The following is a 15,235-nucleotide window of genomic DNA, read 5'->3' on the forward strand; positions in this document are numbered from 1 at the left end:
TTTATTTATCTTGCTCCTTTGCACCCCAGTATCTCTGCTTGCACATTCATCTTCTGGACATCTACCATTCCAGTGTTTAATTGCTATATTGTAATTACTTCGACACCATGGTCTATTTATTGCCTTACCTCCCTTATCTTACCTCATTTTCACACACTGTACTGTATTATTGACTGTATGTTTGTTTATTCCATATGTAACTCTGTGTTGTTGTATGTGTTGCACTGCTTTGCTTTATCTTGGCCAGGTCGCAGTTGTAAATGAGAACTTGTTCTCAACTGGCCTACCTGGTTAAATAAAGGTGAAATAAATAATAAATAAATAACCTGAAAGGCCGCTCAGCAAGGAAGAAGCCACTGCTCTAAAACCGCCATAAAAAAGGCAGACTATGGTTTGCAACTGCACATGGGGACAAAGATCGTACTTTTTGGAGAAATGTCCTCTGGTCTGATGAAACAAAAATAGAACTGTTTGGCCATAATGAGCATTGTTATGTTTGGAGGAAAAAGGGGGATGCTTGCAACCCGGAGAACACCATCCCAACCGTGAAGCACGGGGCTGGCAGCATCATGTTGTGGGGGTGCTTTGCTGCAGGAGGGACTGGTGCACTTCACAAAATAGATGGCATCATGAGAAAGGAAAATTCTGTGGACATATTGAAGCAACATCTCAAGACATCAGTCAGGAAGTTAAAGCTTGGTCACAAATGGGTCTTCCAAATGGACAATGACCCCAAGCATACTTACAAAGTTATGGCAAAATGGCTGAAGGACAACAAAGTCATGGTATTGGAGTGGCTATCACAAAGCCCTGACCTCAATCCCATAGAAAATTTGTGGGCAGAACTGAAAAAGTGTGTGCGAGCAAAGAGGCCTACAAACCTGACTCAGTTACACCAGCTCTGTCAGGAGGAATGGGCCAAAATTCACCCAACTTATTGTGGGAAGCTTGTGGAAGGCTACCTGAAACGTTTGACCCAAGTTAAACAATTTAAAGACAATGCTACCAAGTACTAATTGAGTGTATGTAAACTTCTGACCCACTGGGAATGTGATGAAATAAATAAAAGCTGAAATAAATAATTCTCTCTACTATTATTCTGACATTTCACATTCTTAAAATAAAGTGGTGATCCTAACTGACCTAAGACAGGGAATTTTTACTAGGTTTAAATGTCAGGGATTGTGAAAAACTGAGTTTAAATGTATTTGGCTAAGGTGTATGTAAACATCCGACTTCAACTGTATGTCCGCAAAAAAAAGCTGTGTGGGCAGCTTGCTGTTAATGATTCAATGTTTCTGCGTCGGACCTCTATATGGGACGGGAAGGTCACTGAAAGTTTTGTGCTTAGATTCACTCCATAATTAGTCTGAGATGGAATTATTTGCTAACAGCGATATTTTCATTGCAAATAAGACACACTGGCTTGGCACTGGGAAAAGATGGAGAGATGTACGCATATCTCTCTGTACATTCTTCTCTCAATCTTCGATTTTCATTATCCACCTTTCTTCTTGATACGTCTTGAGAGCGACATTTTATCTTGCTATCAAGCAAATTATTCGGAACAAATGTTGACATTAGCCTACAGTAGTCTACACTACTTTTTTTATGTAGACCTGTTTTTCCCCACCAATCAACACACAGAGAAATAGACAAAAATTATAATTGAATAGAGACAGTGATTTTATGAGTGTAATCAGATCAACATGATTATCTTATTGTCACTGAATTTATTATGTACTAATCATATGTGTTAAATATGCTACATTTGTAGTGTAGGACAATTAATTGTGCTAATAATTACGGTCATACTTATTATGTTCTGGTCCGCCATCATCCAATTGTTATAATAGGATTTTCAGTAATAGCCTACCTGGGTGTGGTCAACTATTTCAACACCGTTTCGCGCTGCTCTGAGACATGCATGGGGACTGGTCTTGATAAATCAATGAGATTTTTATTTTCACTGAATCTCCATTTGGGTATTGGTTAGACTACAATTAGGGTGTGGAAACGGTCACGTTGTAAAGGGAAACCCTGAGGGTTTTTGTTTTTTGTTTTTCTTGGAATAGAAACACAATAATATTAATCAAATTAATTGAGCTACATTTAAAATCAGTCCCATATACTATGTTCTTACAAAAAAGGTAATACATTCTCTAGTACAGCCAATATTACAAAAAGTAAAATACTTCTCAAAGATGCCCTCTGGTGGTCAAACTAGCACTAACTAGCATTAATGGCAACAATGGCTGACAATTAAATAACGTGCCATAGAATTCTGCGGTATCGCGCAAGGTGTGCTGCAGTATTACACAACTTTTAGAGGAAGAACCACTGTACACTTCATACAGTATATGGAACCCCTAGGGTGGCAGGTAGCCTAGCAGTTACAGCATTGGGCTAGCAACCAAAAGGTCGCTGATTCAAATACCGGAGCCGGCAAGGTGAAAAATCTGTTAATGTGCTCTTGAGCAAGGCACCTAACCCCAATTTGCTCCATTGTGGCTACTGCTAATAAAATAGTAGTATTACTAAGAAAATAATATCATAAATAATGAAATAATACACAAAAGAATACCAATATATTTTTAAGATGTTATTGTCATTATATTCACTCTCAAACACAAACTGTTTAGGGAATGCAAACATTGTTTGGAAATATGCACAGATCGGTGGACAGGAAGGCTCTGTGGTTTGAATGATGTTGGAATGATGGCCCAATGTCAATTCTGGATGCCTTCCGAGGGGTTATGACTTCTGAGGGGTTATGCCTTCCGAGGGGTTATGCCTTCTTTATGGAACAGTACAATATGTGTTATTGCCTACCTGGTTCCCGAGAGGAAGAAAAAAGGAACATAATTGGGATTCAATCTTATACCTGCAAGAATCTAGACAAACTGGTACGCAGACATATCATTATTATAATGTAGAAGACCGACTTACATGCAGTTGTTGCCATCAACAGCAGCCAAAAGAGGGATCCTCTTTCTGCCTGGTAGTTGGGTTCAGCGACAACATGGCTAGTCCCTCTCATCCGACTCCACCCTGAAATACTGAGATAAACGTAACAATTAGCTAATTGCCAATGCCAGGCTGGGTCTGCAGCTCTGTTTGGCACATTCAATAAGTAAAATTAACGTTTATTCGTAGGAGTTAGCTAGCTTGTAAAGTGGCTAGCTAGCTAATTAAAGTATCCCCCCCCTATAGGCTTAGCTAGCTAGCTTGCTAGGTAACAAACAGTAGCCTAATATAGTGCTCAAACTTTGAAACAACGTTATCTATCTCGCCCTATAGTTTATCATATCATTATGGCTTAATTTATTTGAATGGGGGAAAAAAACGTTGATTCACTTAAACAATTGCGTTATTGAGTAATCACGCTGGATAAATGGCAGATGGTGTTGACAGTTTTTGAATTATGGAAACCACTTTCACAAGGATTGAACCTTTCTTTGAAAAGGGTTCTTACATTTTGACCAAAGAACCAAAAGGTTCTACATAAAACCCCAATGAACCCTTAATTTGTAAGAGTGTAGCTAGCACCCATTAGCGAAGAGGAGGTTATCCCAGCTCGTTCATTTATTTCCATCCCTTCACTCTGGTCTCATACTGCCCTCTCTCCCTGCCCGCTCGACTGGGCATGTGTGTGTGTGTGTGTGTGTGTGTGTGTGTGTGTGTGTGTGTGTGTGTGTGTGTGTGTGTGTGTGTGTGTGTGTGTGTGTGTGTGTGTGTGTGTGTGTGTGTGTGTGTGTGTGTGTGTGTGTGTGTGTGTGTGTTTGTGCTTGGGAAGCACTTATTATATCTGGATGTGGATAAGAATGGCTTCCTCCCATTCTGTGAGAATCTGTAAGCTGCTGTCTCTGTACTGAAGGAAGGACTTACAGCTTTCTGGCTTCCTCAAACATTACACCAGACCAGCCAAATCAATACTCAGGATCCTCCCTTTTTCCTATCGCCTTTTCTCACTTAAAATAGTTCACTGTAATCCACAATCAGGCAACCGGAATTGTTAACAACTGACACAATGATGTACTTCGATGTGCTGATTCCTAGTCCCTCCTAGTTCTCTTTTTTACGTCTCTAACTATGGAGAGACCCCGTCTAGCCCGTCCCCCTCTCCTCCACTCCTCCTTTCATCCCCCTCTCCTACAGTACCAGTGTTCAGATCTGTCTTTTATTTTTAGTCCTCTGCACATCAAAGGAATTTTAGAGTAGCCTCAAAATATCTCCCCCTTCACTGTTGGTGAGGAGGTTCAGTTGAGTTGTCCTTCTGTCTGTCTTCACCTTCTTTTGACTGATGGAAACAGCTCATAATTGGATGAAGCAAGGTTATATAGGTATTCTTAGCGTAGGAAGTTATTTCCATTTCCCTTCAACTACTGTGTCTTCTCTGAGGCTACTATCACCCAATGAGGCAATAGAGTATGGATGGATGCACAGAGCCACAAACATGTACACACACACGGCAGAACCACAATCACACACACGCATGCACAGACAGTAGTATGTATCAGTGGGCCCCCTGCTGCATGTGACGCGTGTTTAGTGTGATGTGGAACGTGTGCGTATGCATGTCTGTGATTGTGTACATTCTTGGGTCTCTCTCTCTCTCTCTCTCTCTCTCTCTCTCTCTCTCTCTCTCTCTCTCTCTCTCTCTCTCTCTCTCTCTCTCTCTCTCTCTCTCTCTCTCTCTCTCTCTCTCTCTCTCTCTCTCTCTCTCACACACACACACACAACCCCCCCCCCCCACACACACACTCACACTCAACCGCCACCCTCCCTCACACACACAACCTCCCGCCTCCACACACACACACACACACACAATGCATTATTCACTCCTAGTCAGTATTTGTGCCTCAGGTTGTGCATCACCGGTGCCTTCTAAATCTCTCCCCAGTTGTTTCTATATCTATGGTTTGTATACTAACGAAAATGTATGCACTCACTACTGTAAGTCGCTCTGGATAAGAGTGTCTGCTAAAGGTCTCAAATGTCAAATGTAAATGTATATGTGACTTCTACATATTACGCTGTGTGTATTAATGTATAAAACAATATGTGCTTTTTTTTCTCTTCACTGATTGGATCTGTTGTTTGTGTTCAATGCTCTAGAACTCTCCTGCTATAATGTGTTTTTATTCATCCACGCTGGTACAGTATAAGAACGTTCAGGTAGTAATGGCAAAGCAAATTGTTTCTTTGGATGTGATTCAAGCACATTTTATATTTGACTTCAGAGATCTTTCTCAGAGTTACAGTAGCAAAACTTTTGTTTTTCTTTTATTGGATTGAAATGTATGAGGAGACATGTTCGCTGTGGTTTCACCAGAAACGCCAGGTTCCAGTGTTTGATTATAAGCAGCTGATGAAGTCTTGGGTATGAGGCTGAGTTGACGAAGCTCTGTGTTGACAATGACTGGTCTGTCTCCGTCGTGGCATAGAGTTCACTGTAGCTGAGAGCGACATGAGGATGGAGTCACAACACTGCTGTTAGAAGATATTTAGATTAGGCTCGTCTTGTCCACTAGAATTAGCAGAGAAAGTGGCGAGAGAGATCGAGAGTGAGAGATAGACAGAAGGTGGCGGAGAGAGGATGTGGGACAGAGCTGGGGGAGGGAGGCAGACAGGGAGACAGCGAGAAGGAGGGAGCGAGAGAAGGAGCAATACGGGTATAGCTTGATATCTTGACACCCTCTGAAGATTCCTCTGACAGGCCTCTGACATAAAAAGAGAGCAGATCTTATAATGTGGCAAGATAACGACAGTCTCCCAAGAGGAGGAGAGAGGAAGGGGTGTTATCATCAAACACTGCCTGTCTGCTACAGTAGGAGTCCGACACAGAGCCAGTACTGAAACACAATGAGGAGTTATAGCTACGACACATAGATAACTCAGCTGCATTTGGAGCCCCACACATCCATAATACAGACAAATACTGTTTCAGTTTGTAGCGAGAGAAAGAGAGGGAGAAATAGGATGAGGGAGAACAGAGTGTAAGAGCAACCATAGAGATGGACCCAGAGCAGACACACGCACACACACACACACACACACACACACACGCACAGAAAAAAAATGGCTTTAGAGGTTGTGAAATATGCATGAGCAGCTCTGAGATTCACCAGGGTAAATGCATTTTTCATCCACTTCATGTCTGTGATGTGTATATTTAATGGTTCTTCCCTCCGGGTGGGTCTCTATTGGCCCCATCTGTAGCCTGAGCAGAGTGCACCGAGCTGGGCTTGGTACGCCAGGGCCCTGGGGGGGGGGGGGGGGGGGGTGTTCCCCATATCTCCCTCCTCTCCAGGTCGTCACAAGTTAATATCAGCTGGTGGTTAGTTAAGAGGTCAGGTCCACACAGCAGCAGCAGTTCTCCCCGGCCAGGCCTGTTCTACTGCTGATTGAAAGGTTCCTTCTGTACAGTGTGGATCATTGCCAGAGACCCTCTACCCACCACACCTATAGGGGTCTGCTGTGTGTGTGTGTGTGTGTGTGTGTGTGTGTGTGTGTGTGTGTGTGTGTGTGTGTGTGTGTGTGTGTGTGTGTGTGCGTGTGTGTCACTCATGAATTTCATTACTGTTAACCCATCTCCCAAACCCTGCACTTACACAACGTCTGTATGCAGATTAATGTTGGATGATTGAATGTTACGTTCTCAGCCTTTTGAGAAGCATAAACACATATCTCTCCTTTCAAAGGTGTTGGCAAAACAACATATGCACTGAGAATAGGAAGACATCAAAATACAAAATGCAAGATATTTGCTCTTCTCAACGAACACACTACCTCTGTTGCTTCCTCCTATTCCAACGTGTGATGCTGCTATCCTTTGATAGCAGCATGCTGTGAATTATCTGTGCGATCAAAACCTTCATATTCTTTCCCATTTTCTTTTAGTACGTGGTATCAGAGACACAGCAGAGCACAAAAACAGAACAGGTGTACTCTATTTTTTCAGCTGTTCCATTGATTATGCCAAGGCATATTTGATTTGGTTTCCCTACTTTTTCTTTGACTAGTAAATATTTGACAGTGTATCCACATAGCACTCCCTCTCCTCTGAAAACTGGCTGTATGCAAGTTGAGATAGTGGACGTTAGAAAGCCGCTTGAATTGGGGTGGACAAACACAGAAGGAGCAGGGTTACAGTAGGAGTCTGGAGGCTGCTGGGGGTTTTAACAGTGGGCAATAAAACAGGCCCCTAAATGAAAATCTATAGACTATAAAGTCCTTCATTAGCACGAGTGTGAGTAGTGGAGCAGATGCCACGTAAACATACCGGATGCACACACACACACATTCCCTTTTAATAAGGCATGATTCACACCTCTCTCTCTCTCTCTCTCTCTCTCTCTCTCTCTCTCTCTCTCTCTCTCTCTCTCTCTCTCTCTCTCTCTCTCTCTCTCTCTCTCTCTCTCTCTCTCTCTCTCTCTCTCTCTCCCTTTCTCTCTCGCTCTCTCAGCCTCTCTCTCTCTCTCTCACAGCTTGTATGATCTCTCTCTCTCTCGCTCTCGCTCTCAGCCTCTCTCTCTCTCTCAGCTTGTATGATCTCTCTCTCTCTCTCTCTCTCTCTCTCTCTCTCTCTCTCTCTCTCTCTCTCTCTCTCCCTTTCTCTCTCGCTCTCTCAGCCTCTCCCTTTCTCTCTCTCTCACAGCTTGTATGATCTCTCTCTCTCTCTCTCTCTCTCTCTCGCTCTCGCTCTCAGCCTCTCTCTCTCTCAGCTTGTATGATCTCTCTCTCTCTCTCTCTCTCTCTCTCTCTCTCTCTCTATCTCTCTCTCTCTCTCTCTCTCTCGCTCTCAGCCTCTCTCTCTCTCAGCTTGTATGATCTCTCTCTCTCGCTCTCTCTCTCTCTCTCTCTCCCTCTCTCCCTCACTCTCAGCCTCTCTCTCTCTCAACTTGTATGACCTCTCTCTCTCTCTCACACACAGCTTTTATGACCTCTCTATCTCATTCATTCAGCCTGTTGTTTGGTAGCCCTGCTCCAATTTCATGTTTATGAATTAAAGATGAGAGGACAGAGACGGTGTTGCCATAATTCAGCCAAACACAGGAGCTAGTCTGAATGGAAACAAATGAACAGGGCCACTGCTGGGTTTCCTGGGAGGCCATTGGATAACACACAGCTTAATTGTCCATCCAACACAGTCATTGGAAAGTTGTTGTCGCCTCTATGGATTTCAGCACAGTGCAGACAGCGGACAGCGTCAATGCATATATTCCAGCACCACCCTGTTTGGACAGTTCTGGTATGATTACCAGTATAGATTCTGGGCAGTGACAGCATTGATTTCAGCACCACTGCTAGCGGACAGCGCCCATGCAGATTTAAACACCAGTCTTAGTTGACTGGGGAAAGAGCTGCTGAATATTTCAGCACCACGGACAGCAGCTCAGTGTAGACTCTTGCTGTTTACCTATTCTAGAAGCCTTTTCTTCCTTTTCTGTTTTCTGATCTCTAATGGGCTCTTGCTCCTGATTCATTACTGCTATTTCAGTCTATCTTTAGGTGTTTGTTTGTCTCTGATTAATCTATTTATCTATTTTAGTAATAAAATAAAAATAGTTTTCCTACATACTGATCACAATTCCATAACATATGTACACATTTACCAATTTCTAACTCTAAAAATGTGTATTGAATGTGAATGGTAATTAAAGTGTGTTTGTGTTTTTCCTATTCCAGACGGTGCGCCATGGCTTCCCGTACCAGCCCACCTGCCTGGCCTTCGATCCTGTCCAGAAGATCCTGGCCATCGGCTCCAGAACAGGAGGCATACGGATGTATCCTTTCCTTGTTCTTCATCCCTCCCTCCCCTGACTTGTCGTTCTGTGTTGCAATGCTGTCATGGCTGTCATTTCACAGAGTCAAACCTGTCCGTTCACCTGCTCCCAGGAGGCACCTGGGCCGGATGTGGTGGACGTGTAGCGCCTCAGGTAGGAGATTATACTCTCATACATCCAGCCTCATTCTGCTCATACCCATCAGCCACTGGGGATCGGCACGGAGCCAGGTGGATGGGCCTGACAATAACGTCAGTGATAGACACCAGCAAATCTGACTAGCTACTGAGGGAGAGAAAAGTGTGTATGTGTGTGCTTGGAAGAGAGAGAGTATGTTTGTGTGAGAGATAGAGGGAGAGATAGAGAGAGGGAACGGGAAGAGAGAGAGAGATTTGTGATGGTACAGAGAATAGCTAATGAAAAAAGAAAATGTGATTTGATTAAATTATCGGCTGGGCCAAAATTAGATCACTCACTCACTGACTCACTCACTCACTCACTCACTCACTCACTCACTCACTCACTCACTCACTCACTCACTCACTCACTCACTCACTCACTCACTCACTCACTCACTCACTCACTCACTCACTCACTCATTCACTCACTCACTCACTCACTCACTCACTCACTCACTCACTCACTCACTCACTCACTCACTCACTCACTCACTCACTCACTCACTCACTCACTCACTCTTCCTCTCTCTCTCACTCTCTCTCTCTGGACCTGTAGCAGAGGCTTTGATGAAGCACTGACTGGAGGGAGAGCTCAGGTTTCCGTATGATGGAGACCCGTGATGGAATTAGCATTAGCATTGAAAGACTAAACACAAATACCACCGCTCTCTCTCATGTGGCCTGTCATTCAGTCCATCTCTCTATTCCTTTCATTCTTTCTTTCCCTCATTCTTTCCCTCCCACTTTCATTCTCTCTCTTCTCTTTCCATTTCTCTTTCTTTTTTCTCTACCCCTCTTACTCTCCTCTCTCTCCCTTCTTTCTCTGTTCTTCCTGTGCTTTGAAAGTGTCTGGGTATAGACTAGAGGATACATGTCAACACCTAACGTGGCTGTTCTTTGTCTAGGTCCATAATGGCCTCTTTTCTCTCTGTCTTTGTTGTGTCCATGGAGTCTCTCTCTCTCTCTCTCTCTCTCTCTCTCTCTCTCTCTCTCTCTCTCTCTCTCTCTCTCTCTCTCTCTCTCTCTCTCTCTCTCTCTCTCTCTCTCCCTCACACTCTCTCTCTCTCTCTCTCTCTCTCTCTCTCTCTCTCTCTCTCTCTCTCTCTCTCTCTCACTCTCTCTCTCTCTCACGCACATACACACACACACCCTGCTCTATACAAACACTATCGTCTTCTCCAGATGACATGATGACATTGAAAACAGTCCCGTTATTACAGGTGCATTGTATTATTCATCATCTGATAGTAGGTCGGACAGAAGTGGGTGTGGTTTAAAGTTTTGATGGTCGTGATTGGACGGAAATTGGACAAGGGGGTGTGATTTTCAGACGTGTTGTTACACCTTATCAGCTGTTGTTACTCGCAATCTGTCTCCTTACCAGTTTTTGTTGTAGTCTTAGTCTTTTAATCAGCCTTATTTTCTTTACTCCCTCTCATTCTCCCTCCCTCCCTCCTACTCTCCCTCTCCCTCCCTCCTCCTCTCCCTCTCCCTCCCTCCTACTCTCCCTCTCCCTCCCTCTCCCTCCCTCCTATTCTCCCTCTCCCTCCTTCCCACTCTCCCTCCCTCCCACTCTCATTCTCCCTCCCTCCTACTCTCCCTCCCTCCCTCCCTCCCTCCCTCCCTCCCTCCCTCCCTCCCTCCCTCCCTCCCACTCTCATTCTCCCTCCCTCCCACTCTCATTCCCTCCCTCCCTCCCTCCCTCCCTCCCTCCCTCCCTCCCTCCCTCCCTCCCTCCCTCCCTCCCTCCCTCCCTCCCACTCTCCCTCCCACTCTCCCTCTCCCTCCCTCCCACTCTCCCTCTCTCTCCCTCCCTCCCACTCTCCCCCTCCCTCCCACTCTCATTCTCCCTCCCTCCCACTCTCCCCCTCCCTCCCTCCCTCCCTCCCTCCCTCCCTCCCACTCTCATTCTCCCTCCCACTCTCCCTCTCCCTCCCTCCCACTCTCCCTCTCCCTCCCTCCCTCCTACTCTCCCTCTCCCTCCCTCTCTCCCTCATTTCACTGCATCTCTATTTATTTCCAATCTCTCTGACTCATGTCTTCAGATGGTGATTTCCCCTGCCTGCCTGCTATAGCAGCACATTGGCACCAGGTAGAAATATATATTTTCTTCCTGTTAAAAAATCCTTATTGATCTCCGAAGTTAAACATTCAGATGAGAGTATTGAGTATTGATTGTGTGTGTCTGTGTGCACCGTGTCGGTACACTCCCCATGTAATTCATTTCAAGGACGCTCGTGTGTGTGTGTGTGTGTGTGTGTGTGTGTGTGTGTGTGTGTGTGTGTGTGTGTGTGTGTGTGTGTGTGTGTGTGTGTGTGTGTGTGTTTGCACGTGTGGGTGTGATCAATATTGTTGCTGATTTCTGGACCAAATCCCTCACATGGACTCCCACAGAGTCAGAAAGCCCTGTCATCCTATCTGTGGCTGAAGGAATGATCAATACATTGATCATGATTGGTTAGATAATCCTAATTGATTAGTGAATCTGGTGACCTAGTTCAGAATCTAGATTTCCTTCCAAAAGTAACTGTTTATCATGAGAGGCTCATACATAATACCTAGTTCTGCCAGAATGATTCAAATCTCACATTTCTGGTAAATAGAACACAGTACAAATTAGCTCAAAATAGGAAAAATCATACATTTATATGATTTGTTTTTCCTATTCAGCAAAGTGGGGGAATAGGGCTTGAAATATTTAAACTGCTTTCTAATTAATGTATTTTTTTAACCCTTATTTTACCAGGTAAGTTGACTGAGAACACGTTCTCATTTACATCAACTACCTGGGGAATAGTTACAGGGGAGAAGAATGAGCCAATTGGAAGCTGAGGATGATTAGGTGGCCATGATGTTATGAAGGCCAGATTGGGAGTTTAGCCAGGACACCAGGGTTAACACCCCTACTCTTACTATAAGTACCATGGGATCTTTAGTGACCACAAAGAGCTTGGACACACGTTTAACATCCCATCCCGAAAGATGTTAAATATAGTAACAATCAAATTATAAACTTACTGTAACATTTCACCTTTCTTTTAACTGTAAAATAAAGATGATCATACATAGTGACAGTACAAATTAATAACATTTCATATAACTGACGACAGAGAATGTTCTGCAAAGCGTCCTCTGAATGAAGCAGAGTCTCCATTCAAAATGCCCGTTGACTCGTTACAACTTCAGTTTTAAGCATGAAGTGATTTCGTCCCTCTGTGACCAAGTCTTGTTTCGTTTGGTCTTGTTTCAATTCTACAAAATGATTTGTAATTGTTTATGTTCAGCGCTCTAAATTCATCTGAGAACATCCCAGTGAGATCCGACACACATCAATAGACACGCGCTGGTCTGGCCTTTTGAGGAAATATAAACCACGTGGGTCTGTGACTCTCGCAGCCAGAGAAAATCGATCCTTTGTCTGGATAGGTCAGAAAATGTGACGCGGCACTCCCTATGCAAATGAGGTGTCAGATTTCACAGGCTGCATGTCAGCTGACAGCAAGTAATGTTGTGCCATTCACAGAGTGCTCTGTACACCAAAAATGTCGTTCGAAACTGTTTCAGAACCGCTCAAAGTTCCCTAAATAGAGGACTTTAAATCTATAGCTCAGTAGGTAAAGCATGGCGCTTGCAATGCCATGATAGTGGGTTCAATTCCCGGGACCACGCAAATGTAAAGAATTGATGCGTACCTGACTGTAAGTTGCTCAACATAAAAGCGTCCGCTAAATTACATATATTAATATTATAAATATATCATAATGCTCCCCTGTACTGCATGGGTCCATTGTGAATATCCTACTGGTAGTGTTGCTGTAGAACTGGCACAGGCCCTACTCTGGTGTCTGTGAGTGGTGCATAATGATGATGTCATCGATGCTGGGCTAGCAGACTGTCACTCTGCAGTGGGACCACCCTGTGACTAGATCCCAGAGAGCTGCTGGCTGGCAGACTGTCACTCTGCAGTGGGACCACCCAGTGACTAGACCACCCAGTGACTAGATCCCAGAGAGCTGCTGACTGGCAGACTGTCACTCTGCAGTGGGACCACCCAGTGACTAGATCCCAGAGAGCTGCTGGCTGGCAGACTGTCACTCTGCAGTGGGACCACCCAGTGACTAGATCCCAGAGAGCTGCTGGCTGGCAGACTGTCACTCTGCAGTGGGACCCCCTCAGTGACTAGATCCCAGAGAGCTGCTGGCTGGCAGACTGTCACTCTGCAGTGGGACCACCCAGTGACTAGATCCCAGAGAGCTGCTGGCTGGCAGACTGTCACTCTGCAGTGGGACCACCCAGTGACTAGATCCCAGAGAGCTGCTGACTGGCAGACTGTCACTCTGCAGTGGGACCACCCAGTGACTAGATCCCAGAGAGCTGCTGGCTGGCAGACTGTCACTCTGCAGTGGGACCACCCAGTGACTAGATCCCAGAGAGCTGCTGGCTGGCAGACTGTCACTCTGCAGTGGGACCACCCAGTGACTAGATCCCAGAGAGCTGCTGGCTGGCAGACTGTCACTCTGCAGTGGGACCCCCTCAGTGACTAGATCCCAGAGAGCTGCTGGCTGGCAGACTGTCACTCTGCAGTGGGACCCCCCAGTGACTAGATCCCAGAGAGCTGCTGGCTGGCAGACTGTCACTCTGCAGTGGGACCACCCAGTGACTAGATCCCAGAGAGCTGCTGACTGGCAGACTGTCACTCTGCAGTGGGACCCCCCAGTGACTAGATCCCAGAGAGCTGCTGGCTGGCAGACTGTCACTCTGCAGTGGGACCACCCAGTGACTAGATCCCAGAGAGCTGCTGACTGGCAGACTGTCACTCTGCAGTGGGACCACCCAGTGACTAGATCCCCGACAGTTACTGAGATCTGGCACAGACCCTATGTGATTGACGTGGTATGTGTGGTTGAAAGACCCTACAATCATACAATAACTTGTCAGCAGAACTGAAACAGACAATTCGTTTTTTGTGTTATGCAGTGCACTCACATTTTGTTCGAATTCTATGTGTGTGTGTGTGTGTGTGTGTGTATATCTTTCTCTGTGTCTTTGTATGTACAGTGGGGAGAACAAGTATTTGATACACTGCCGATTTTGCAGGTTTTCCTACTTACAAAGCATGTAGAGGTCTGTAATTTTTATCATAGGTACACTTCAACTGTGAGAGACGGAATCTAAAACAAAAATCCAGAAAATCACATTGTATGATTTTTAAATAATTAATTTGCATTTTATTGCATGACATAAGTATTTGATCACCTACCAACCAGTAAGAATTCCGGCTCTCACAGACCTGTTAGTTTTTCTTTAAGAAGCCCTCCTGTTCTCCACTCATTACCTGTATTAACTGCACCTGTTTGAACTCGTTACCTGTATAAAAGACACCTGTCCACACACTCAATCAAACAGATTCCAACCTCTCCACAATGGCCAAGACCAGAGAGCTGTGTAAGGACATCAGGGATAAAATTGTAGACCTGCACAAGGCTGGGATGGGCTACAGGACAATAGGCAAGCAGCTTGGTGAGAAGGAAACAACTGTTGGCGCAATTATTAGAAAATGGAAGAAGTTCAAGATGACGGTCAATCACCCTCGGTCTGGGGCTCCATGCAAGATTTCACCTCGTGGGGCATCAATGATCATGAGGAAGGTGAGGGATCAGCCCAGAACTACACGGCAGGACCTGGTCAATGACCTGAAGAGAGCTGGGACCACAGTCTCAAAGAAAACCATTAGTAACACACTACGCCGTCATGGATTAAAATCCTGCAGCGCACGCAAGGTCCCCCTGCTTAAGCCAGTGCATGTCCAGGCCTGTCTGAAGTTTGCCAATGACCATCTGGATGATCCAGAGGAGGAATGGGAGAAGGTCATGTGGTCTGATGAGACAAAAATAGAGCTTTTTGGTCTAACTCCACTCGCCGTGTTTGGAGGAAGAAGAAGTATGAGTACAACCCCAAGAACACCATCCCAACCGTGAAGCATGGAGGTGGAAACATCATTCTTTGGGGATGCTTTTCTGCAAAGGGGACAGGACGACTGCACCGTATTGAGGGGAGGATGGATGGGGCCATGTATCGCGAGATCTTGGCCAACAACCTCCTTCCCTCAGTAAGAGCATTGAAGATGGGTCGTGGCTGGGTCTTCCAGCATGACAACGACACGAAGCACACAGCCATGGCAACTAAGGAGTGGCTCCGTAAGAAGCATCTCAAGGTCCTGGAGTGGCCTAGCCAGTCTCCAGACCTGAACCCAATAGAAAATCT

At 45.2% G+C, this 15,235-nt stretch overlaps 1 protein-coding gene across 12 annotated transcripts in view; it reads left to right on the forward strand.

Annotated features, from left to right (window-relative positions):
• stxbp5l (syntaxin binding protein 5L) overlaps positions 1–15,235 on the forward strand; it is a 232,412-nt gene that overhangs the window by 13,940 nt on the left and 203,237 nt on the right. For all 12 annotated transcript variants that reach the window (XM_071340638.1, XM_071340642.1, XM_071340639.1 and 9 more), the window contains exon 2: positions 8,695–8,792. In XM_071340638.1, the coding sequence (XP_071196739.1) occupies positions 8,695–8,792 (98 nt within the window). The remainder of the gene's footprint in view (positions 1–8,694; positions 8,793–15,235) is intronic.

The sequence above is a fragment of the Salvelinus alpinus genome, chromosome 14, assembly GCF_045679555.1.
Source record: "Salvelinus alpinus chromosome 14, SLU_Salpinus.1, whole genome shotgun sequence".
In the NCBI taxonomy this organism is placed as follows: Eukaryota; Metazoa; Chordata; class Actinopteri; order Salmoniformes; family Salmonidae; genus Salvelinus; species Salvelinus alpinus.